This window comes from Scardinius erythrophthalmus, assembly GCF_964197995.2.
Source record: "Scardinius erythrophthalmus genome assembly, chromosome: 16".
Classification (NCBI taxonomy): Eukaryota; Metazoa; Chordata; class Actinopteri; order Cypriniformes; family Leuciscidae; genus Scardinius; species Scardinius erythrophthalmus.
Genome location: NC_138236.1, coordinates 21,206,171 through 21,232,859, shown reverse-complemented (window position 1 = coordinate 21,232,859; position 26,689 = coordinate 21,206,171). Strand labels below are relative to the sequence as shown.

General features: G+C 40.2%; 2 protein-coding genes across 2 annotated transcripts; both read right to left on the bottom strand.

The window, feature by feature from the left end:
* Positions 1-13,376: 13,376 nt before the first annotated feature.
* On the bottom strand, positions 13,377-18,066 carry LOC308704492 (uncharacterized protein). The gene is made up of 3 exons (XM_081388861.1): positions 17,958-18,066; positions 17,837-17,886; positions 13,377-17,741 (listed from the first exon to the last, which is right to left on the bottom strand). Exons 1-3 carry the CDS (start codon positions 17,984-17,986, stop codon positions 13,687-13,689), a joined length of 4,134 nt encoding a protein of 1,377 aa, XP_081244987.1. The 5' UTR covers positions 17,987-18,066; the 3' UTR covers positions 13,377-13,686.
* A 494-nt stretch (positions 18,067-18,560) lies between these two features.
* Positions 18,561-25,690, bottom strand: cxcr3.3 (chemokine (C-X-C motif) receptor 3, tandem duplicate 3). Its single transcript, XM_081389595.1, has 3 exons — positions 25,311-25,690; positions 24,406-24,759; positions 18,561-21,928 (listed from the first exon to the last, which is right to left on the bottom strand). Exons 1-3 carry the CDS (start codon positions 25,320-25,322, stop codon positions 21,179-21,181), a joined length of 1,116 nt encoding a protein of 371 aa, XP_081245721.1. The 5' UTR covers positions 25,323-25,690; the 3' UTR covers positions 18,561-21,178.
* Positions 25,691-26,689: the final 999 nt, after the last annotated feature.

The following is a 26,689-nucleotide window of genomic DNA, read 5'->3' as shown; positions in this document are numbered from 1 at the left end:
TGCTCATTTTCACTCAATCTCCTGTTAATCTTGAGTACCTATAGAGTAATATTGCATCCTTCATATCTCCAAAAAGTCTTTTGTTTTATTATATTTTTAATTGAAAGATTGGCTGTACCGAGCGGCTGGAGGCGGGCCGTGTGGGCGAAGCTAAAGCTGTGCTAACGCGCTGAACTAACAACACACAGAGACATTTGTTCAACAGTTTTACTCACCGTTCCAACGCACGACCGCGAACCTTTATCATTGTGACTGCTCGATCCTTAAGCATTAGACGATCTGCAAATCCATCGATCTGGGCTTTGTTTATAAAACAATCATCGTCGAAATGCAGGGAACAACAGTCTATCACAACTCCGTTTATGCTCAGGAAAACAAACTCCATCCACGGGTGCCTTAACGCTGGGTTCTTTGGGAATCTGTGCAGGGTTGTCTTGCCCTGGCAACCAAAAACACACTTCTTTGGTGACATAGACTTCCCAAAAGCCGGGCAGGGCGCTTTGATGGCGGACTGCTTTCACTCTCTTGCTCTGTTTTACGAGTGCGCGCGCGCCCGCAATCAGTGCCCTTAGGACCCATATAAGGAAATTCCGCCCTCTCTTACGTAAGACAGAGCCATACTCGAAAAAAACTTTCCGAAACTTGTGACAAACCGGAAGGACAATTTTTGGAACAAAAATACTCCTTCAAACGTACAACTTAACTTTTGAAACTTTGACCATGTTTAGCATGGGAATCCAACTCTTTAACAGTGTAAAAAACTCAGTATGCATGAAACAGTAATTCACCCCCCCCTTTAAAGTCATGAAAGAATTTCCACAACAAATGGCGACGAGGAGGATGGGATGCAGTAAACCGACGATCGGCGTGACTGAGGGGAACAATTGATCATCCCAAGAGTCCATAGTATGCGGCTCAATATCCTCAAATCTTAAGGAGAGAGAATTGTTCTACTCATCACGACGACCTAGGTGGATGCACTCCTAGAACTGAACTCACAAGGTCATCAAAAGATGGTGAGAGAAAATTATTTACGTAGTAAATAAGAAAATTATTTGCGTATTGAATATTTTTCCTAAAAGGGTCAGGAGTTTGGAATAAGCCTGAAAGTAATTTCCAAACAGGGTTTGAGAATAAGCCTGATAGTAATTTCTCAACACCAGACGGGTGCTTGTTTGAAATAAGCCTGATAGTAATTTTCAAACATTACAGAGGCACTCATTTGGGAAAGACCTACATCGACGGATGCAGGCATTTTTGAAAGTCCTATATTGACGAATATAGGCAGGTGCGTGGTGGCCACGCTGGAGGAGGAATTAACACAGTGAATATAGTACGTGGTGACCACGTGGGGAGAAAATTTAAAACGCAAATACAAATACTGTTGAGTAAAATTAGTGCAAAAATGGGTGATGTTAATGATAAAGAGCTGGAGACTGTGGATTTCTCAAAAGGGAATTATTGTTCCATGTCCAAGAAAAATGGAACAGGGTTGAATCATAGGATACCACAGTTAATTAAATTGTATGGATTTAATGTGTGTTTAATGTCTGAGTGTAAGTCATCTGCAAAAGACAAAGGAAAATTGGACAAAAACAAGTCCAAAAATATACAGAAAAAGATAATTATGACTTTGATGGTCGAATTATAGATGTATGGTTAAATGAGGCAATTGCCAGACAAAGAAGACAGATAAACGCAGCATTAGCACCATTAGAGAGTGCAAATAGTAGAGAGACAAAGGCAGAGGAAGCCAGAAAAACTTTACTAAACTCTGTTTCTAATTCTTCCGAGGAAATGAGATGCATGAAAACCCGCCTGGCTGAGGACGACCGCTGTCCGGCTCCCTACTCCCCCTACCAACCACCACCAGCAGTGGCCCTCCACGAACCACAAAGACAACCAGGAGCAATGGGAGGTCAAGATCCTGAGGAAGACAAAGAAGAAGAGGGAACGAGTCTGCAAGCAAGACCACCAAGACACCCTGAACATCGAAGCTTGCTAGGTTCGACTACCCTGCCCTCTGCTCCTCCATCTCCAAAATTCGTAAATGTTCACCAACCCAAAGAGAAGCACAGGCCAGACAATCAAAGATAAATACGTTAGAACAATATCTGAAAACTGTTTTTTCTGGACGGTCTGGACCCTGAAATAGGGAAAAAGTTCAAAACGTCTTGTGTGGGGTACCACCAAGCGCGTCTGGAAGAAATCCGGCGACACGCAACGCATCAACAAAAGCTGCTGAGAGACCAAGCCAAGAACAAACAGAAAAAGACTGACAAAGACACTCAACTGGCTCTGCTGAAGAGGAGGAGGAAGAGGTGGCAGAAGAGGACGAGGCAGAGGAGGAAGAGGACGTGGAATGGGTGACCAACCCGCAATGGACCCTGAAGCTTGTTATAATTGTGGGCGAAAAGGACACTGGAGAAATGACTGTCCGGATCCTCCAAAGAAGAAAGGATTCCAACAGCCACCAGAGCCACAAGGAGATTGAAAGAAGGAGGGGGAGGGGAGCGACGGTGAAGGGTCTGACTCCCAGGTGGTAAATATGTCTAATCTTATCTCTTTTTCTGCTCTATGCAATGAAGAAAATGTGCTTGCTGTTTCTTGCAATGAAGAAAATTCGCTTGCTGACACTGAACGAATGTATAAAGCATTTGCAAAATTACCAATGATTGACATTAGTGTCGAGGGAAAGAAAATTAAGTTCTAAATTGACAGTAGAGTGACGAACTCAGTAATTAAAAATGAACAATTGCCTGATTTAACTGTATTATCTGGAAAATGGACAACCTCCAGAAGTGCCACAGGGCATCTGGTAAAGGAACCATATACAGCAGATTTGTCTTGTCAGATTGGTGATCGCTCATTTTCTTATGCTTTTCTTGTAACTACTACCTGTCCTTGTAATCTTCTGGGAAGAGATTTGATATGTAAACTGAAGCTGAATTTGTATTGTGACAGTGGCCTCACTGCTGATATGAGCATGGTGCGAATGCCAACTGAAACATTATATGTTTTTGAATGGAGCACTCCTCAGTGTGGTCTGCAAAACAAAGCCACAAATAGGATGCCTCCTGACCATGATTTCATGGAAGAAAGTGATTTGCATTGCACATGTCATGTTAGCAATGAGCCAGATGAAATTTTTGCTGAAAAATGGTCTGAACTAGAGAGTGAGGAACTGAAAACCTCAGAGTTAGTTTGGTCAGATAAATGGTGTGCTGTGAAGGTTGAATTGACTGATAGCCAAGCATCACTGTATGATGTGGAGGGGGCTGTCCCTCACATCTCTCTAGCTAAACCACTGACTGCAGAGTGGAGAGAATTGGGGCTTTTTGTGAAACAATGTGAATCACTAAAAGATTGGTGGCCAACCACTGACAAAAATGTGTGGCAATCTGAGAGCACAGGGTTTTACAAACAATCACTAAAAAAAAAAATATTAAGGGAATCAGAACTGTTGAAGTTATCTGTGATAGTACAATGAAGAAATTGATAAAATTATTAATCATAATAATAGGAATATGCATTCTGTGATAATTAGGAAATTTTGAGTCATAAATAAACTTTTATGAGTTAGACTTTAATTATGTATTTATGTAGATGAGATATATAAAACCGAGCAACAGGTGCTCTTAAAGTGTTTAATCTATTTGATTTTGAAAAGTTAAGTTTACATTCACTGTGTTAAACTCAATCACATGACGACTGCATCGGACAACTGAGAATTGATATCGTAACGTTCAGACACTGTCGCAAGGGGAACGCCCTTCAGCAGTTTCTGTCGTCGTCGAACTTTGTTACCGTTCATATTTGGTGGTATTCCACTCTAATATATGTTCCCCATTCAGTTCATAAACTGCTATGGCAGACAAGAATGTATGAATCTCTGGCCAGAGAGAGGGGTGTGTGGAGTGTGTGAAAGTGAGTATGTGAATTATGGTGTTCAGAGACATAAATGATGTCAATCAAAACAGCTGTATCTAAACAGATAAAATATGACCCAACAGGGAAGAAAATATTCCCAATAAAATAAAAACCATGGATGAATTTGGCTAACTATCCTGAGCTGGGTTATTGTTGTGGCAGAAATAAACAATGCCACACGCGCAGCGTATAACTTTGGGAAGGCAGAGAGCAAGCAAGCTTGCCCTGTCTACCCCATGTTTAACTTTTGACTTTTTACAGGATGTCATGATGGATCTCAGCGAACAGAACTGATTCTGTTTCAAATGTATAAAATATTGTCTTGTTACTGTTTAACATGAAATTTCACAGGTCTCATCAAAAAAGGACGACCGGCCAGACAAGCAGATGAGTCTGGCGACATGATACATGTTGTCACTTACAAAAATACTTAAGGTCTCCATTCACAGGTTGTTCTTGTGATTCACTCCACAAATAAGGTGGTGCAGTGGGGCAGTGACACCTCCGTCCAAGCATTTCGACTTAAACTACACCAACCAGCCTCAGCAACGTCAACGCCTGACAACGCAAAGCATCAAGTGGGGGATCAAGGATGTGCTAGTAACATTCCTCCCTTGCCAACGAGGTAAAGCCCATTGCGATGGTTCGCAAAGAATCACCCTGGTGAAGATGGAACGTCCATGGGGCAACGAAATGATCAACACATCTGGAGGAAGATGTGAACCAACTAATGGTTTAAGCTTAGCATAATAATTAATTGTGTGTGATGTTAATTGATGTTTATTCAGTTCAATCAAACTATACTGTAGGACTGAGTATTTAGATCTATGATTTGAACAAGTACTGATGAATTTGAAAATATTTCAGGTACTCGTAAATTAAGAAGAGGAAAATTTCTTAATTCTGTAGAGTATAAGGACTCTAAATAGGTACATTACTGTAAAGATAATGAATAATCTAGGGACTATTTTTGAAGAAACTTGAGGGTTTTAGAACCCTAACTCAGATATCATAGATGCTAAAAATTAATTAATAGTTGTAATAGTTGTTCTCTAATAAGAGAGGATAAGTTACTTTGCTGGACTAGGTCCAAATAGATAATTGGGTAGACTTCTATAGCGATGAATGAATGACTAAATTAAATATTTTTTAGGTTTTTCCATTTGTTAAAATAGCAAAAGAAAAAGTTTCAAAAGGTGATTGATTTTGGGAAACATATTTAATTTATGGATTATTATTAGTTAAAGAAGTTACCAGTGTGATTATTGAAATGTTCCTTTCATGTCTAATGTCTGTATTTGATATCTGAGAGGTGACTGCGGGTCTAGTCTATCTATGAATACAGTAACAGTGCTTGCTAATTTAGCCCGGCTTTCAGAAATGAAATATGGACTTGTTTTGTTGAGAAAGGTCTTCAACGGGGAAAAAATATGTAGGGGGCACAAAGTTAAAACCTAGACCAAGAACAATGTAACACTTTTGAATTTGAATTTAACACAGTTGGAATGTTCTATTTAAAAACTAAAATGAATCTAAACAGTTAAGACATTTCAGTGAAATAGAATATTTGCTCAAAGCAAAATTCTAAAAAGCTTTTTTAATTCAGAATGAAGTTACAGATTTAATGATCTGGATCAATGGATCCATTATGAATTATTCCGCATTGCCAACAAATAGAGGCAGGACATGTTATGTCCATCAGTTAATTCTGGAAAAATAGGATTTTAGGATAGGTAATTAATGATTAAATGGTACATCAGCAGCTAAAGATATTCTCATGGCAACAGCTGGGTGAGAGATAATTTTAAAATTAATGACATTGTTTGAAACAAGATAATACAATTATTGATATTTGTGTTAAGTATAAGATTATATTATTTTTGGTTAGATTTTATTACACAGATCCTTAAATAGATCTGACTAAGTAAAACAATCGCCTACTTGAATTAAAAGCTAGCAAAATAAGGTTAAGAAAAATGGTTAATCAGCAGGTATCAGCCTGTTAAAGGCCTAATAGATCAATGTGATTCGAAATTTAGCAAAGGATAAATTTAGCTTGATTCAAAGTTAAAAGGCATGGTATGGCTATGGTATGATTAGTTTTTAACTGAAAATAGAATTAGATTGCTAGAATTAGAATGTTGGGAAGAAGATGAAGTTGAGGTTACAGTGCCTGAAGATGAGGTAGGCTATACGAGAACGAGAGCGAACATGAGTTTGACTAAGAAATTAAATGACCATGGGGAAAATTTACCTGTTGTAAATTACTATGATCATGGAGAAGTAAATGTCAAATTGTGTGTATGTTCTTTGAATGAACATGGGGTGGATTGTAATGGAAATTTTACATTTAGATGTGTTCTTTTACTTTCAGGTGTGTGCAACTAGTGTTAACGTTGAACATTTATTTTTACTCATAAGCATTTAAAGAAATATAATCATATAAGCTAAAGTACATTATTAAAGATATGTAACCAAGTTTTAGAAATGTATAAGTTAAGATAAGCTTGCAGGGAAATAATTCTGGGTTAGAAGACTAAGTAACAAAGAGACAATGTGTACTTCAAGTGACCTATTGTGTACTTCAAGTGTGAAAAGTATGTGTGCAGCTTTGATCGAACTAAAGATAGGCAACATGTGTGAAATCGAGCAGCAGCTAATAACAGGAATCTTTTGCAGACGTGATATTGTTCTGTCTAGATAGAATTTATGTTGGACCAGAGATCTTGAACAAAGACGTTTCCTTTTAAGGTAACTAAGGCGATCTTTTGAGACAGACCAGGATGTGTTTTGTGTATATAAGCTGGGCAAAAAGGAGAAGTCGGAGCGCTTCTCATATCAGATGACTAATGTGTGAACAGCCAATTTCTTGCAAGAAATAAAGATCTTTATAACTTTTGATTTTTCCAGCTGTCTTCCAATTATTATTTAAAGGGGAAATGAAGCAGTCAATCAAGTTTACATGATTTACAAGATGGATTTCCACTTTAATCAACAATTATATAAGAAACATGACAAATGAAAACATATAAAAGAAAAAAAAGAAAAACCGCTATATCTTTTGCTGCCAGGGCGCTGCCATTGTGTGCAGTATTCTAAAGTGTGACGTCACGGGGTTGGTTGGCTTTAATAAACCCGGCTGAATGTATTAATATCACGACGTCAAACTGTCTACACCACGGAGTTTTGACCGCGATTCGCGAACAACTAATGAAGTCTAACATATGTTATATACAGCAGATGGACTCTGACACGGTGGGCATCGCATTACAACAGCCACACGCGCTGCAACTTACCAACCCGCTCTTCGCCCAAAACCACCACCGGCTGTTCGACATAACAACGTAACTTACCACTGCTCGGTTCCCACGCCGTATCGGCTCAAATGCATTTAATACATGCTAACTTACATGGTGTTGTTGACAAGAGACATGAATATGATGGCAGACATCGCGAACAATGTTTCCATGTGCAGTTTGTTAACATAACGTTAACGTTAGACGTCGTCTTTTTGTCTGGTACTAATAAACTCCACTAAAGTTAGCTAAACACTAAGTTAGTGTTAGCTAGTTCATGCTTACAGCTGTTAGCTAATAATGACTGTACCTAACGTTAGTTGTTCGCGGTCAAAACTCCGTGGTGTAGACAGTTTGACGTCGTGATATTAATACATTCAGCCAGGTTTATTAAAGCCAACCAACCCCGTGACGTCACACTTTAGAATACTGCACACAATGGCAGCGCCCTGGCAGCAAAATATATAGCGGTTTTTCTTTTTTTTCTTTTATATGTTTACATTTTTCATGTTTCTTATATAATTGTTGATTAAAGTGGAAATCCATCTTGTAAATCATGTAAACTTGATTGACTGCTTCATTTCCCCTTTAAAGTCGTGAAAGAATTTCCACGACACTGTAAAAGCAACAATGGATATAATTCACCTCAGATCTTGAACTTAAACAAATGGAAACAAGAACGTTAAAACTGTGAACAAACAAGTGTATTATTTGACAAAGATTGTTTTAGTAACTCAGTAGCCTATGTGGTGTAATATTTGTGAGCTTGATTAAGTAGCTATCCATTTTCTTGCGAGTGCTGTCAAGATTACTCTCTAGTGCTGTGCACTTGCCGCGAGACTCCGCCCACACGCTGTTCTGATTGGCTGTTATTTTTGATTGACGTTGTGCCGTCTCACAGTCGCGTCGCGTCGCGTCTACTGTGGACAGACACTGTAGGTGTTTCTCAATGTCAAGATATACTTCCTTGGCAGGACTGGTCCTTCCAAGTCACTTCCTTCAGAGGCTAGGCGAGGCTCCTCTTTAGCATTCGGAGAACACGTAAATGGAACAGGCTAGCAAGTGCACGTCAGTGCGTCATTATGTCAGTGAAAATGAAAAACAGAGCGTTGCTATGGACGCAGTTCTGTTCACTCAGGCAATATAATCATTTTTAAATCAATAAACTCCTTTTTCAATCATATTGATTATTTGACTGTCAAGTGTGTTTAAACAGTGCAGGTCAATTTGACCCATAACATAATGGATGTAAATATTTTTTTAAACAAATGTTTGGTAACGTAAATATATTTACATTTGAAAGCATATTGACCGGTTATCGCTCCGACTCCGTTAACGTCCAACATTTAGAATTTTTTGAACAAGATAGCAAAGCTGTGCGCATAGGATTGTAGGTGATTTGAGAGCGCGAAGAGCGCAAAGGCTACACATATGCATCCTTTCCTGTATATGGGATATTTTTCGAACGAAGGACTCAGTCCTTGGTGGAAATTTCGAGGATCCTCGACATTGGAACAGTCTTTCGACGGATGTCGATGACGTAGCATCCTCGAAATTCTGGCTTCAGAGGATCCTTCCTTGACATTGAGAAACGCCTACTGCCTGTCGCTGGAATTTTATCACGTCACGTGTAGTTTGACACGGTGTAAAGGCCTCTCCAACTGTCAAAATTTGAATTTAGGTTGGAGTTAGAATGAAAGAAAGAAAGAATAGTTAGAAAGAAAGAAAGAAAGAAAGTTTTAAAAGATTGAAGTTTAAAGTAGTTTATAGATAGATAGATGGATAGATTAGAAATATTAGAATGGAAGCTGAGTCTTGATTGATTAGAAATAGTAGGCTACATAGAATGGCAGCTAATGGACTCTAATCTGCCTATTTTTGAATTTAGACAGTTTGAGTTTATAGATAGATAGATAGATAGATAGATAGATAGATAGATAGATAGAAATAGTCAGATGAACTTAATAAGTATGCAAGAGAACAATAGTCATACCTTGACACCAATAATTATAATCTTAAAGGGCACCTATTATGCCCCTTTTTAGAAGATGTAATAATGGTCTTGGGTGTCCCCAGAATGTATTTGTGAAGTTTCAGCACAAAATACCCCACAGTTAATTTATTATAACCATTTGAAAATGTCATTTTTGGGGCCTGTTTTAAAAAGAGCTGTTTTGTGTGTATCACTTTAAATGTAAATGAGCTGCATAATCCCCGCCCTGCTGCTGGACCTAGATGATGAAGAGACTCCGCGGCACAGAGTCGAATGAGAATGGACTAAACGTCTCGGAATAGTTATTTGATACATTTATGTACTTACAAAGTTTTAATCGCGTCCCCTTTGCCATTATGGATGTGCAACACACACACACACACACACACACACATACACACGACACGAACTGTGATAACGTTCGCGCAATGTTTTGAAACTACACACACACACACACACACACACACACACACACACACACACACACACACACACACACACACACAACAAACGATTTATTTATTTATTTCTTAAGGGGAGGGAGATAGACGTTTAGCCTACTGTCTATGGAGATAGAGCAGACCTTAATTTATTTACATTTGTAAATGCTGCAAAAAAATGCCTACGTGACATAAAACTGTCTGACCCCCAATTTTCTCCGGCTGCGTTACGGCTGCGTTACGGCTCCGGCACGGCGGCGGAGTCAATAGGTTTCCATTAAAGTCAATGAGTGTATTTCCACTGAATGCGGTACAGCTGCGTTCCGACTCCGGCGATCCGCAGCCCTCCGGAGCAGATACGCAGAGCTTCTATTTTTGCCGGATGCCGGAGAGCTACGCAGCACTACAGGGCAGAATGCGCAGGAGGAAGTCGAGCAAAAAAACAGAACAAACCAAAACAAAATAAAAGATTCGGTTAATTTTCTAAATAAAATACACCGTGATCATGGCGGATCATATTTCCCTACACTACACAGCAAAAAGTCCAGTGTTAAATTAACTCTCCTGGGAGTTTGGCTCCAGAGTCCGTGTTAAAATATGAGTGTTAAATTAACACTCAAGAGTGTTAAAGTTAATTTGATAATTAAGTGATTCATTGAGTGATGATTGATCATTATTGAAGACACCTGATGTTAACAAGCAGAATAACCAAAAGAGAAAATTATTTTTTTTAAGATACCGTTATGGAGATCAGTGTTTGCTTTAGTTGGGCTCTTTATTCATAAACTGTAAACATAAGATTATCTTTGGCTGTTGTACCTGAGTTATAACTGCCAGATGAACAAAGAGAAAGTTGATCAGGTTTTGTTGGTTATGTTTTGACATAATCCTAATTTCACCTGTATCACTGAACTCATTTAGAGTCTAATCTCTGACTTAAATGTATATTGTTGATTGCAGCATCACTGTGATTCTACAGCATACGATCTTTTTTTCTGACTAGTCTAAAGGATTTCTTAAAAGTTGTTCTGATAAAACAAAATCTTTCTTTTAGGCACACACAGACATCAATAATCAGTGTATGAATCTCAACTATGGTGACAAACAGAATATTCAATTAGGAAAAGGAAATTAGTAAGACAATTCCGATCATAATTTATTCATACCGCAATGCATGATGGGAGCCATGAATGAGTTTTGATTGGTGGCACCCAGAATGCACTGCAACATGCTTTATTATTGTCACCATTGTTGAGATTCACAGGCTGATTATTGATGTCAGTGTGTCTAATTAAAGCAAATTTCTAGGTATTTTTATCAGAACAATTTTTAAGAAATATATTGCATTATATTGATAATGATAAAAATCATTTGCTGTAGAATCACAGGCTCTGTAATCAACAAGGTAAATCTGACTCTCTAAATGAGAGTTGATATTCAGGTGAAATTATGATTATCAAACCATAACCATCACCACCTGATCACCTTTTTTCTTTGTTCATCTGAGAGTTATAACTCAGATACAACAGCCAAACAAAGTGTAAAGTTAATGATTTATGGGTCAAGAGCCCAACTAAAGCAAACACTGATCTCCATAACGGTTTCTTAAAAAAAAAAGATTTTCTCCTTCAGTGATTCTGCTTGCTAACATCAGGTGTTTTCAATAATGCTCAATTATCACTCAATTAATCACTTAATGAGCTCATTACCTTTAACACTCTTGAGTGTTAATTTAACACTCATATTTTAACACTGACTCTGGAGCCATATAAACTCCCAGGAGAGTTAATTTAACACTGGACTTTTTGCTGTGTACACCTTGAAAACTTCATAATATGCCATTCCTCATAACGTTCTGGTTATAGAAACTATATATCGCGCGATCATACGTGAATTAGCGAGATCTCGTGGGTCCTCGTGACTTCAGCTGTCAGTCATGGACGCAGCCGTTCCGCAACAAATACGGACCTGGTGGGTATTGACGGACGACGGAACACGGAGCTGTCACGCAGCGGAGCCGTTCCGCAGCCGTTACGCATCTGGTGGAAACTGGGGGTGACGCGTTGTTTGTTGAGACACCCTATGACGACGACAATAGCTTTAGACGCATTTGTTGTTGAACTGGCTGACATCGATTGAAATGACTATTTGCTCAAAAATCATAAAATACACTTACTTTTTCTGGAGGTGACGTTGGATCGCGAACTGTAGGCAACGATCCACACTCGAGGAAATTGTTTATGACTGCCAACTGAATATTACTTTCTAGCAAAAAAAAAAAAAAAAATTACTTTCTCCCATTCCAAGGGCATTTTAACTCCTACGGTGGCCGTATTATTTCAAATCTGCCAGCAGTCGCGAATAATCTTCCCCTCACATTCGTCACGGTGCCACTGAGTGTAAAAAACGCAAAAGGCGAAGCTTGAATTTCCAGGTATGGAATCTCTTTGGCTAATGTATTTTCAAGATGGAGGCGCAACATGGCTGCCACCATTCGAGCGACTCGCTCGTATGTATTCTAAATGGCAGATTCTACGCTTATGAGAATACTTGATTAGTTGGTAGAAGTAATTACACATTAATGAGCACATATCATTTTGAAATAACAAAGTGTTTTTTGCTAAGAATCAACTTAACAAAAGACAGTGTAGCTTTAATTATGCCAATGTCCGGTTTGTTGAGTATCCTCATAAGAGCAGTCTTAAATGAGCATAAAGAGTTGTGAGAAATGGGACGCGTGTTCCACGTGCAGAAGTGACAGCAGAATCAAAGAACACAGGTAACAGAGAAAATTACTTACTGCTCTTGACTAAAGAACACTTGTAGCTTTAATAAGGATTAATCTATATTTAATTTAAAATTTATGCAGTGAAGACTGTAAAGTGTTTGATAACTTTATTCAATTTCTGTGTAATTTCTACCTGTTAGACAGGAGGGGCACAGGTAAACATGACATTAATTATGGGCTTATGTAAAGATTACTTTAAGTTCACTTACATTAAAAGTTATTTTGGAGCCTATAAATGTTAAAATTGATAGCTTTCAATACACTGTAATGTTGGATGGTGATAAATGTTTCAAATTGAAAAAACAAAAACAAAAATTCACTCAAGACATCAGTAGCAGTATTGGTATCATTGATACTGGCCTTTATTCACAAAAAGATGCCATTAAACAAGTATTTAAGCAATGGCGGTCACAACTTTTCCCGTCAAGTTGTTGGTCACAATAACCCCGTCCCCTCCCCCAGCCTCCGACATATGCATGATGTGGTAAAAGAATGGTGCTAGTCCAGCAAAGAGTTGGTGCCAATTTTCCTGGCCGAGAAGCGGTTCTTTGGCTGTCGAAACACAAAGAACTGGTTCGCAATTAGGCAGCGGCTCCGAACCGGCACCAGCACTGCCTTGGTGGAAAAGGGGTATAAGTGAGCAAACATTTAGGTGAGATTTGCAATGTTTATAAATTAATAAAATCCTGAATTAAACATCATATAAAGTGATCTCTTGAGAAGAAATTACTGATTCCTAGACTTTCAATGGATGAATATAAAAATATCTACGCTATATGACAGTATAGGTGGTTTCCCTGTGGTATAGAAAATTGATACATTTCAAGGTAACGTATCAAAGTAGTATCGTGACAATACTGGTGTAGGGTGCTACAAAATCTCAAAGGGTTTCATGACTGAAAAAAGATTATGAAACACTGTTTTACACTATGAAAGCAATCCAGTCAAATGCATTAGATTACTTCTGAAAGTTGTTGAAAGTGGACAAGCGCAAAACACTTTAGACACTTTGACACCTGTTTTTAGCATCCACTTTTTTGATCTAATCAACCAAAACTCATCTCCAGGTTTAAACAGGGCATAAGAAAGAACAAAGCAGATTATGTTAAACAAAAGATGGTCATGCTAATGCAGCACAAACAATACTAAGACTCCCAGGAGACACAGAGTTACAAGTTTGTTTAATTTTCAAAAACAAAGAGGAAACAGTAAGTGAAGAAAACAAGGCCAAGTACCCAGCTATGATTTCACTTTATGCAACAACCTCAATATGCCTGGATAAAAATGCTTAATTTGAGTAGTCTGAGAATACGGAGTTGCTGGATCTTGAAAGCCAGGCTGGACTGACTTCAGACTCATAGCTTTAAGTGGTATTTTACTGGGTTTCTCCAAAGGTTTGGAACCAAGAATTGCTGACTGCAGGACACTGGGCTGGTTACGGGATAGTGCTGACTGCAGGACACTGGGCTGGACCCCAGACTGGTAACGGGATAGTGCTGACTGCAGGACACTGGGCTGGACCACAGACTGGTAACGGGATAGTGCTGACTGCAGGATACTGGGCTGGACCACAGACTGGTAATGGGCTTGTGCTGACTGCAGGCCACTGCGCTGGGACACAGACTGGCAACGGTATTGTGCTGACTGCAGGCCACTGGGCTGGACCACAGTCTTGTAACAGGATTGTGTTGACTGGAGGCCACTGGGCTGGACCACAGACTGGTAACTGGCTTGTGCTGACTGCAGACCACTGGGCTGGGGCACAGACTGGTAACGGGCTTGTGCTGACTGCAGGCCACTGGGCTGGACCACAGTTTGGTAACGGTATTGTGCTGACTGCAGGCCACTGGGCTGGTCCACAGACTGGTAACGGGATTGTGCTGACTGCAGGCCACTGGGCTGGTCCACAGACTGGAAACGGGATTGTGCAGACTGGAGGCCACTGGGCTGGTCCACAGACTGGTAACGGGATTGTGCTGACTGCAGGCCACTGGGCTGGTCCACAGACTGGTAACGGGATTGTGCTGACTGCAGGCCACTGGGCTGGTCCACAGACTGGTAACGGGATTGTGCTGACTGCAGGCCACTGGGCTGGTCCACAGACTGGTAACGGGATTGTGCTGACTGCAGGCCACTGGGCTGGACCAAAGTCTGGTAACGGGCTTGTGCTGACTGCAGACCACTGTGCTGGTCCACAGACTGGTAACTGGCTTGTTCTGACTGCAAACCACTGGGCTGGTCCACAGACTGGTAACTGGCTTGTGCTGACTGCAGGCCACTGGGCTGGACCACAGACTGGTAACTGGCTTGTGCTGACTGCAGGCCACTGGGCTGGACCACAGTCTGGTAACGGGCTTGTGCTGACTGCCGACCACTGGGCTGGTCCACAGACTGGTAACGGGATTGTGCTGACTGCAGGCCACTGGGCTGGACCACAGTCTGGTAACGGGCTTGTGCTGACTGCAGACCACTGTGCTGGTCCACAGACTGGTAATGGGCTTGTGCTGACTGCAGACCACTGGGTTGGTCCACAGACTGGTAACGGGCTTGTGCTGACTGCAGACCACTGGGCTGGTCCACAGACTGGTAACGGGATTGTGCTGACTGCAGGCCACTGGGCTGGTCCACAGACTGGTAACGGGCTTGTGCTGACTGCAGGCCACTGGGCTGGACCACAGTCTGGTAACGGGCTTGTGCTGACTGCAGACCACTGTGCTGGTCCACAGACTGGTAATGGGCTTGTGCTGACTGCAGACCACTGTGCTGGTCCACAGACTGGTAACGGGATTGTGCTGACTGCAGACCACTGGGCTGGTCCACAGACTGGTAACGGGATTGTGCTGACTGCAGGCCACTGGGCTGGACCACAGTCTGGTAACGGGCTTGTGCTGACTGCAGACCACTGTGCTGGTCCACAGACTGGTAATGGGCTTGTGCTGACTGCAGACCACTGGGCTGGACCACAGACTGGTAACGGGATTGTGCTGACTGCAGGCAACTGGGCTGGACCACAGACTGGTAACGGGATTGTGCTGACTGCAGGCCACTGGGCTGGACCACAGTCTGGTAGCGGGATTGTGCTGACTGGAGGCCACTGGGCTGGGACACAGACTGGTAACGGGATTGTGCTGACTGCAGGCCACTGGGCTGGTCCACAGACTGGTAACGGGATTGTGCTGACTGCAGGCCACTGGGCTGGGACACAGACTGGTAACGGGATTGTGCTGACTGCAGGCCACTGGGCTGGTCCGCAGACTGGTAACTGGCTTGTGCTGACTGCAGGCCACTGGGCTGGTCCGCAGACTGGTAACGGGATTGTGCTGACTGCAGGCCACTGGGCTGGAACACAGACTGGTAATGGGATTGTGCTGACTGCAGGCCACTGGGCTGGGACACAGACTGGTAACTGGCTTGTGGTGACTGCAGGCCACTGGGCTGGTCCGCAGACTGGTAACGGGATTGTGCTGACTGCAGGCCACTGGGCTGGAACACAGACTGGTAATGGGATTGTGCTGACTGCAGGCCACTGGGCTGGGACACAGACTGGTAACGGGATTGTGCTGACTGCAGGCCACTGGGCTGGGACACAGACTGGTAACGGGATTGTGCTGACTGCAGGCCACTGGGCTGGTCCACAGACTGATAACTGGCTTGTGCTGACTGCAGGATACTGGGCTGGTCCACAGACTGGTAACGGGATTGTGCTGACTGCAGGCCACTGGGCTGGACCACAGACTGGTAACGGGATTGTGCTGACTGGAGGCCACTGGGCTGGACCACAGACTGGTAACTGGCTTGTGCTGACTGCAGGCTATTAGGCTGGACTACAGACTGGTAACAGGCTCGTGCTGACTGCAGGCCACTGGGCTGGGACACAGACTGGTAATGGGATAATGCTGACTGCAGGACACTAGGCTGGACCACAGACTGGTAACGGGATTGTGCTGACTGCAGGCCACTGGATTGGACCACAGACTGGTAACAGGCTTGTGCTGACTGTAGGCCACTGGGCTGGGACACAGACTGGGAGCTGGTTTGGGCTGATTGCAGGCCACTGGATTTGACCACAGACTGGTAACGGGCCTGTTCTGACTGCAGGCCACTGGGCTGAACCACAGACTGGTAGCAGTCCTGTCCTGGATTTTGGTCACTAGGCCAGACAGCAGACTGGGATCTAGCTTGAGCTAACTGCAGACCACTGGGCCAGTCCACTGATTCTGAGCCAGTTTGTGTAGGTTTTTGTAAACCAAGCTGGAGCACAAACTGCGAGCTGGCTTGGGCTGGATGCTGGATGCCAGACTGGTCCACAGACTGTGAGGTGGTTTGGGCTGGTTGTTGCATGCCAGACTGGTCCACAGACTGTGAACTGGGTTGGGGTGGTTGTTGTATGCCAGACTGGGAGGTGGCTTGGGCCGGTTGTTGCATGCCAGACTGGAAGGTGGTTTGGGCTGGTTGTTGCATGCCAGACTGGTCCACAGACTGTGAGCTGGTTTGGGGTGGTTGTTGCATGCCAGACTGGGAGGTGGCTTGGGCCGGTTGTTGCATGCCAGACTGGGAGGTGGCTTGGGCCGGTTGTTGCATGCCAGACTGGGAGGTGGCTTGGGCCGGTTGTTGCATGCCAGACTGGGAGGTGGCTTGGGCCGGTTGTTGCATGCCAGACTGGGAGGTGGCTTGGGCCGGTTGTTGCATGCCAGACTGGGAGGTGGCTTGGGCCGGTTGTTGCATGCCAGACTGGGAGGTGGTTTGGGCTGGTTGTTGCATGCCAGACTGGTTCACAGACTGTGAGGTGGTTTGGGCTGGTTGTTGTATGCCAGACTGGTTCACAGACTGTGAGGTGGTTTGGGCTGGTTGTTGCATGCCAGACTGGTCCACAGACTGTGAGGTGGTTTGGGCTGGTTGTTGCATGCCAGACTGGTCCACAGACTGTGAGGTGGTTTGGGCTGGTTGTTGCATGCCAGACTGGTCCACAGACTGTGACTTTGCTCGCACTGTAGACTGGTAGCCGACTTCCACTAATTGGCCACTGGACTGGGGGCTGTTCTGCACTATTTTCTGGCTACTAGACGCCACAGACTCATTACTAGACTGTACTAGAGTTTCATAGTTGAGCTGTGTTGGCTCCGGTAGAGACTCAATGTGCATACTTGTACCCATTGCAGTGGTCACAGAAGCAGAAACAAGACTGCCACTACCAGATATCAGAGATCCTTGAAGTTCACTACTAACACCAGAGTCAGAACCAGGCTTATATGCATTAGTCACTGATCCAAAACCACTCCTGACAAAGCCACCAACTAGAAGGAAAAAAAAAGGGGGGGAAATAAAAATAAAGAATCAAACAGACATGCTAGCAAACATGAATTATAGAATTTGCCTGGATAAACCTTACCACTTCCAACATGGTCACAGACACAAAGACTGAGAAGTGCCAAAGAAAAACTAGACAAAAAAATAAAAAAATTATTAGATGAATGCCAATTGTTAACAAACACTACAATTTATCAGCATACCTTAAGAGTCGGCTAGTGGTACCCTCCATGGCCAAAAACAAATACAACTAACCACCTCAATAACATCACTAAAAAAAATCATACAAAACATATTTGACTGCCAAAACGTATTACTCTTGCCAAATGGGACTTTTTATTGTGCCGGCAACTGCCATTGACCAATTGTTTACTGACAATCAGTTGTCATGGGGACATGTAATACTCAATTATTAGGTTCAGGTGTTTCAACTCTTGACAGCTGCCATTTCATTCAAGATATTTTTTTATACTATGATTACTGGACAAAAAGACAGCACACAAAATACTTTTTTGGGCTAAATTAAAATACTTCATTTTTTTTTAAGTGAGAATAAATTTGGCATTTAAGGAAGCAGTAGAATGCTCACTGTTCAAATGTCTTAGTCTAGTCTACTACATGTGAAGGGAAATAAACTGCTGTACCCAAAATAACCACACGATGTCACTATTACGCCAACCATTTTACAGTGCATTCAAAAAATATTCAAATCCATTTTCTTTACATTATGTTACACTCAGGCATCCTTATGCTAAAATGCTTAAAAATTTAAACAATTTAAAAAAAGGCAGATCTGTGATCATTTTGAAAATGTAAATTTATTAAAAAGAGAAAAAATATCTTTGTTGATTTGACACTTAAAATTGCAAATGAATATGAACACACTGCCATAATATTATTGGTCTCATAATAACCTTTAGATTTATATTTGTTAATTTGCTAATGCTATAACTGTGTTTACCTTTGTTTACCACATATAATACCGGTGTGGTTAGCTTACACACATGACCCAGTTCTCAAAAGTTGACCGACCAGTTATACCAAGACATGTCAAAACAGGTCTGTGTAGACAATTACTGTAGGCCTAATAAAACTTGTGATATTCAATTTATTCAATCACTCTCAACCATCATCTACCAGGGTTATGACAGTACACACAGTAGGCTACTTTTTTTGCTATAGTCTAGCAAAAAAAAAAGAAAAAAGAAAAAGAAAAAAAGAAAAACCTTCCAAAACACTGGATGCAAAGACTGGGAAAACAGCACTGACTATCTGTCCACACTAGAAAAAGAGATGAATAGAAAATTATCTACATGACTCTTAACAATAGTATATCACAAATGTCAGCAAAAACTGTCATCCACATTCACACAAACACAACAGGATATTAACACAGACACTTGCAAAAATGCATGTTCCTCATACCTAGAGTGATGTTTATAACTGAGATTCTCAAAAACTATTTTTTATATTGTGACCCTGGATCACAAAACCAGTCATAAGTCGCACAGGTATATTTGTGGCAATAGTCAACAATACATTGTATGGGTCAAAATTATCCATTTTTCTTTTAATGCCATAAACATTAGGATATTAAGTAAAGATCATGTTCCATGAAGATATTTTATAAATTTTTTACCGTAAATATATAAACATTTATTTTTGTATGTGAACGCAGCACAATCACGAACATAAATGGACAACTTTAAAGGCGATTTTCTCAATGTTTCGATTTTTTTGCACCCTCAGATTCCAGATTTTCAAATAGTTGTATCTCAACTAAATATTGTCCTATCCCAACAAACCGTACATCAATGGAAAGTTTATTTATTCAGCTTCCATAGCATGTATCTCAATTTCAAAATTGTGACCCATGTGACTAGTTTTGTGGTCCAGGGTCACATATTAACAATACATTTTGTACAGTTTTCTTAATGTAATGATGACTCATAGGAAATATCTAATGAATACTGATGATATCAGATCGCATGACAGTGCAATCATACTGTCTTTCTACACAATAATGCTCACCATGTTCTGTTTCAGAAAAAGGAACTGAGTAGGGTGAGACGCATGTGGTTATTTTTGTGTTTATATACCAGAAAGCTTACTGCACCATAGAACAGTCAAATTTCACTACCTTTCTAGACCTTTCTAAGAAAACTGTCTGTTGAAAGTTCACTCTGTTGACATTGGGGTGGATGATCACATGTATTAAAATGTGCTTTGGCAGTTTACAGAAAAGTAAAAAAAAAATCGTAATGTTTTCTCTCTGTGTTCTACACACAGGCCCTTCTGTTGTTCAAGATGATGATATGCTTTAAGTATTTAGAAGAACACTACACTGCAGTACATTACAAGGACTAGAGCAAATACAAATCCCCTCTTTTTCTTCTCTCTGTCATCATTTCTGTCCTTGGGGATATTCCACTCATGAGAAGGGAAAATTATTTATGCCTAAAAATACCAACAACGGTCTTTCCCAATTACCAATTCACCCTGTAAGAACATACTTCCCCCAAAAGATTTGAGAGGAAAACTTGCTTGTGTAACATGGGGAAAGAATCTTTCATGACCCCATCTCACAGGAAACTACAAAAACGTCAAATCATTATTCCTCATTTGACGAGCAATTAATAAACCGAAATTTATTTCTAATATTCTTTTTTCTTTCATAAACATTTACATTAACAGAAGTAGCAGAACATAATAAGCTTTCACTTGAAAGTGAAGATAAGAATTTGGCCCATTAAAATAGCACTGTGAGAAGCAAATAGCACCCACACTTCTAGAGAAAACTGACAAAGACATCTAAAAAAAAACATGTCATTGTTAAGAAACTGACATGACTTCCTGTCATGAGAGCAGAAATTACATCTTGCTCATCTGCAGACCCGCTGATGGTGGTGATGAAATTCTGACACATTTCAAAACTATTTCTCCCAACTACACCAGACTTTATATAAAAAATAAATGTATGGTTCATACATGAATGCATGCAACACAGTTGACATTTACATGACATTGCAATATGACAAGGCTGATTTTGAAATTGACAAATGGAAATGAACAGTTCTATTATCAAGCAAGTAGGCACGGTATTGGCCAAAATGGCAAATATTGTTTTGGAACATTATTCCAAAACACTTACAGTACAGCGAAAAAATAAATATCACATTGGACAGAGCAATAATCACCAGTATGATAATTTTACTGAATTAGAAGTGCAAATGAGTTGGTCAGCATTTCTTAATAAGAGCATAATGTTTTACTTCATTATCTAGTACAAAGGAGAATTTGTACAAGAGTGCATGTACAAAACCCTTTGAAGGACACTTTTTATGTTAAATAAAGAATTCATAAAATACATTTCCGAGATTCAGAGCATCCAGTAGTCAAATATTGTTCTCATTGTATTCATGATTCATGTATCATCCTGTGTTTTTATTGTTGGTTTAATGTCATTCATAGGTTGAAGTGAACCTTGCTCCTGTTGGACAGAAGCATTACTGTTTACTCCACTAGAGTCCCAAAGCGAAACCTCATTACTGTCTGTTTTACAAGCACTGAACTTTATCAAAGTCAGTGCGCGTTGCCGGAACTCTTTAGAGAGACAGAGGTAAATAACAGGATTGACAATGCAATGGAGAAGCCCAAAAATGGCCGTTATTTTGCTAGCTGTCCACTGTCTCCCTTCACACTCATCTGCCCCTGCTGAGGAGGCCCTCTCCACTGGCTGAGCCGTGTTCACAATGAAGGCAATGTTGTAGGGTGTCCAGCAGACGAAAAAAGCCAGCACAAGGGCTGCAATGACAGCTGTACTTCGGCCCTTCTTCTTCCTCTGGCATTTGGAGTCGTGCCATAGCTTCAGCAGGACGAAGAAACAACAGAACAGCAGCACAAGTAGAACAAAGCTCACAAGATGTGGAAAACGAGAGGCAAGACGCCAGGAACCAGGTGGATAAAAGTGAATACATTCCCCTTTACCCTTTAAGTGGCTCAGAAAGATCCAATCAGGGATTGAAAGGATCAGGCAAAAGATCCAGATAAGCAGGCAGGAACCGTAAACCACCATAGGTTTTTTACAGGAAAACATCTGTACTCCAGGGACGATGGACAGGTAGCAGTCAACACTGATGCAGGCCAACGTGAAGATACCACAGTAGAAATTGATCTGAAGAGATTTTGAAAGAGAATAGTTATCACAATACTATAGCAGACAGTCATTGACAAATTAGAATGTCCACAATACAAAAAAGGAAATACAGTTTAAAAACACAATATGTTGGTCTCATGTGGTTTTCAAAAACTTTCAAGAAAAGTTTACGTTTGTTCATTTTCATTAGACACACACACCTTATATAATCAATATACAAGCAAAATATTAAGAAAAAAACACTAAACTTGGTTAAGGTATTTATCTGACAATTATTTTGGCAAAAAAAAGGCAAACTACAGTGTCTATTTCACTAAGTGGCCATCACTTTTCCTATACATACATTTCTAAAAGTGTAGGAATTTCATAAAGTTTGTCACAGAAAAAAATGTCCTTTGGTGTTATGCAATAACCTGATACTAAGTTGGGCAATATCATGGACAACTACATTTAGTTGAAAGACCCCATTCAAGGTCATGTGACTGAAGACCCCTATGAAGCCCATGAGCAGTGCACATGGTAAGTATTTCTCTCAGAAAAAAAAAAAAATTATACTTTTTTGTTTTAAAATACAAAAAAAGGTATTTCTTTCTCTCTATGTTTTCAGACCACTGAAGTTGTAAAGTGTTTTTTTGTCCTTTGGTGTGACACCCCTAAATTTCATTTTTTAATTCAAATGTGTATTTTTAACAGCAGGACTAATATTATGCAAATGTATCATGCCAATTGCTAATGACAGTTCAGCTAGTATTAGCATGGTTCTTAACTGCCACAAAAGCTCAAATGTCCTTTGGTGTGACAGGAAATGGCACATGGAATGTCCTTTGGTGTGACACTTTGGCCTGTCGCACCATAGCACACAGATGTCACACAATAGGACAAGACCTCCTTAAGAAACTATTAAAACAAATAGATAAAGTTTCAAGAAAAAAACAAATGTCCTCCTTTATAATTGTTACAATAAGCACTATATATTCTGACTCTTTTTATGCAATGACTATGTTTGTCCTTTGGTGTGACGTTTTGTCCTATGGTATGACAAACATAAAACAACAGAAAAATATACTTATTTTAAAATATCTTAAAAAAAAGAGTCAAGTTTGGCATTAGAGGAGTTACAATAATATCTCCTCTTATATAGGTACAATTTCAAACAGTTGTGTAATGTTGGCGAAAAAGTTTTATTGACATTCGTAGGGAAAAGTTTATCAAGTTCATCTATTCATGGTAAAAATGATTCTAATTAGTACTTTCATGTAAAATAAATATCACTTTAAGAAAATAATGTTTTAATAATGTGAACAATTCTGTCTCAAGTATTTTGTTTATGTTATTTAATATCATTTCTTAGTACTTCTTAAATGTCACACCATAGGACACATTTACGAAAACGTTGAGTGAAAACGTGGAAAAAAATATGTGAAGTCATTGACAAAATGAGTGACCACTACTATTTTCTGAAACTGCAGTTTTCATACTCCATAAATATATGTATTTTTTCTTAAAAAGTTATGTTTTCCAAAATAACTTTTTCTTGGGCATTTGTCAACTACTCAGCTACAGGTTTAATTTTACTATGCAAAACAACAATAAAAAAATAATAATAAAAAACTGCATCATAAAACTACAACAAAAAGTTCACAAGAAAAAGCATAAGCTGAATAAAATCATTCATTAAAATGTTGTTGGTTCTCTCTTGTTTTTGCATGAATTAATTCATGTTTTCTTTGTATGACAGTCTGACCAAATATTATGTCTGTAAAAGTAAAAGTTATTTTTACAAATATTAAGTATCATTAATATATCAAGTCTTTGGGGAGTCGCACCACATGACATTTTACAACCTGAACTAACCTTGCCTTGTCATAAAAAGGTCAAATTATCTGACCATTTAAGTTATATTGAGTTATATTAAAGGTCTGGAGGGGTCTTTCTATGATATAATTTCTTGTTTTATATTTTTATTCTTCATGTTGGTCATACCAAACAACTTAGATTCAGCAGACAATTTAAAAAGAATTATATCAAATATTAAAGATTTTTTTCTTTACTGATATCAGGATTGCTGTATCATTATGACATTTATGACTTTATGCCCACCAAAAATATCACAAATGGATAAAAACATGCTTATTATAGAAGAGGTGTATACAAGTAATTTTAAGTATACATTTTAATGTATTTACAAATAAAATAATAGATAATTAGCTCACGTCATAGCCTCATGTCACTGTTAAAAATAAGTTCACATTACACAAAACTTTATTTGTTCTAAAAACAACGGTCTCTTTACCAGATCCCGTCAGAAGATATCCATTTTGTCTGATATCTAAAACCTGTCATTCCAATCATACTATGCAAACCTGAATTTCAGAGTCTCATTAACTCTTCCAACCATGCCTGATTATTGTAGCTGTTTATACAATAAAAATGGCATTCAACCCAGTAAAGTCTACAGACTTATCAGAGCAATCCAGAAGCCTACAGTAACTCACCTTGAAAAGAGCACCAGCCAGTTTGCAGAGTCCTGTGCCCATGTTCCATCCCTTAACCGCATCTACAGCCCAGAGAGGCAGTGTAAGCAGCAGCAGTGTGTCTGATACACTCAGATGAGAGATGAAGATGTCCATCACACTCAGGTTCAGCCTCTTATGCCACAGTATTACCAGCACCAGTCCGTTTCCCAGCAGCCCCCATAAGAGCCCCACAGAGTAAAGCAGGGGAATTAAGACCGCCAAGGCACCAGAGACTGTGCTGGACGGGCAGACCACCTCCTTGTACTCATAATCGTAATAGTCGAAGGTTTTGTTATCCTCAAAGAGTCCGTGCAGGTCTACCTCCATGTTTGACTAAAATAAAAACAGACTATTAGCAAGGGTCAATGACAAACTGTAGACTGTCTGATTGCAGCTACTTATGAGTGGACTTATAAAGAGCGGTAAGTGTTAAATGTGCAGTCACATGCTGGGTTTTCACATGATGTTGAAACAATAGCGAAATGGAAAGTAAAAGAGTGGGTTGGACAGCTGACTGCTGTTACAGAGAAAACAGATGAATACGCGCGCGCGCGCACTTAAAAAAAAAACACAACAACCGAAACCTGGCCTGTTTTGACATTGAGCTGATCAACTAAGTTTGCTAATGCATTCAGATATGTTGGGCCTGGTTTTTAAGTTTGCAAAAGTTTTGAGCTGCTCTCAATTTGTTAAGTTCAGTCGAGAACTACACTTGTCTTTTTGTCTTTTTTTTTTGTTAAATGCGGTCTGTTGTCAGTGATCCTGATCCAATTATAGCTGTAGGCTTCAACAAAGGTTAAACACAATACAGTAGCTCGTGTTTGAACAGGAGGCATAATCATAAAACTAAAACTGTATAATATACAAGGCTGAGATCAACTTACAGGTGTTGCCATGTTCTTGATTCTCTTTGTCTCCTTCTCTTCCTTTCTATGCAGTCCGCATTTTCTTTAGTTTTACGTAATCCATCTGCTGAGAATCGTATGTTTGCTCATTGCAAATACATGGTTAGTTACCGTGCAAGCGCACAGTGTGAAAGAGGAGGAGGAGGAATCGGGAGGAATAGGTAAGATGATCCTGCCCTTGTTGTTTTTCTTCGTCTCGACCCATCACTTCATCCGGATAGATATAGTTCCCTCCTACTCGCTACCACGTGCACTCTTGCCCCAACCATAGGCCCCAACTGGTTAAAGATATCTCTCATAGAACACTTGTAATCGACTCGTTAGCGTTTGGCTTGCCACCCCAAATCTTCTTTCGCCACCAAGCGGCAGCTAACCGTATACGACATTTACAGACTCTCTACTGTAGGCTATGTGGATTAATGAACAAGATCAGTCATATTAAATTCGAACTAAACTGGCTACACCCCACAGGGATTTGATATAGGATCCTTTATTCCTCAAGCTTTTATTCAATAGTTCTCAATAACACTATCATTCCGTCCATTAACACAACAAAAGAGATTTGATTTTTGCATACAGTAGCCTAGCCTACCACAAAATGTTTTCAGATATCTATTAATAATACAGCACGCCTCAAGGTCCACTTTCCCGCAGAGTTTAACAAACCTGAACAACTAATCAAGATATTCAACCTTAGAAAGTCACTATTCAAAAAAACCCTCAAAAAGTGACAAAAGTAATTCAAAATTCACTATTCCCTACACTACTCTACTAATAATCCACTTGGAAGGAGTGAATAAAAATGAGTGAGTGAATTCGGACACGAGTGCACCGGAAGGGCTGCCGACATAGTTTGTGCTTGCTGTTTAATAATAATTTGAATCTTATAGCAAACTAGCTGCTCCAATGGAAGGCTAGTTGCATGGAAACTAGAATGTATAAACCTTAATTAAACATTTTAATAATCGATTAAAAATCAATTTATACCTCTATGATATTATGCTGTGGTAGGCTAACCATAGATATCATATAAAGGCCTTTATATGATATCTATGAGGCTAACCACATTTTGGACCAGCGGGTTGTAAATGGATACGGATGATTCAGCTGCGAGCGCCATCTTCTGGCGAGACGCGGGAATGTATTCGGCATGGCCCTTACAGTGCATTATGTGTATTCTCTAGCCGTCCGTTGTGTATATCAGTTCACTTGTTATTGCAGTGCATTTTGGGATTGAATGAGTGCACTCAATAACCTCCACTATGGTTTCATTAACTCGTTATTGCAGTATGGGATTGAACGAGTGTACACGATAACGTAAATTATGGTTTCGGACACCACAAATGGCTGTCCCTTCA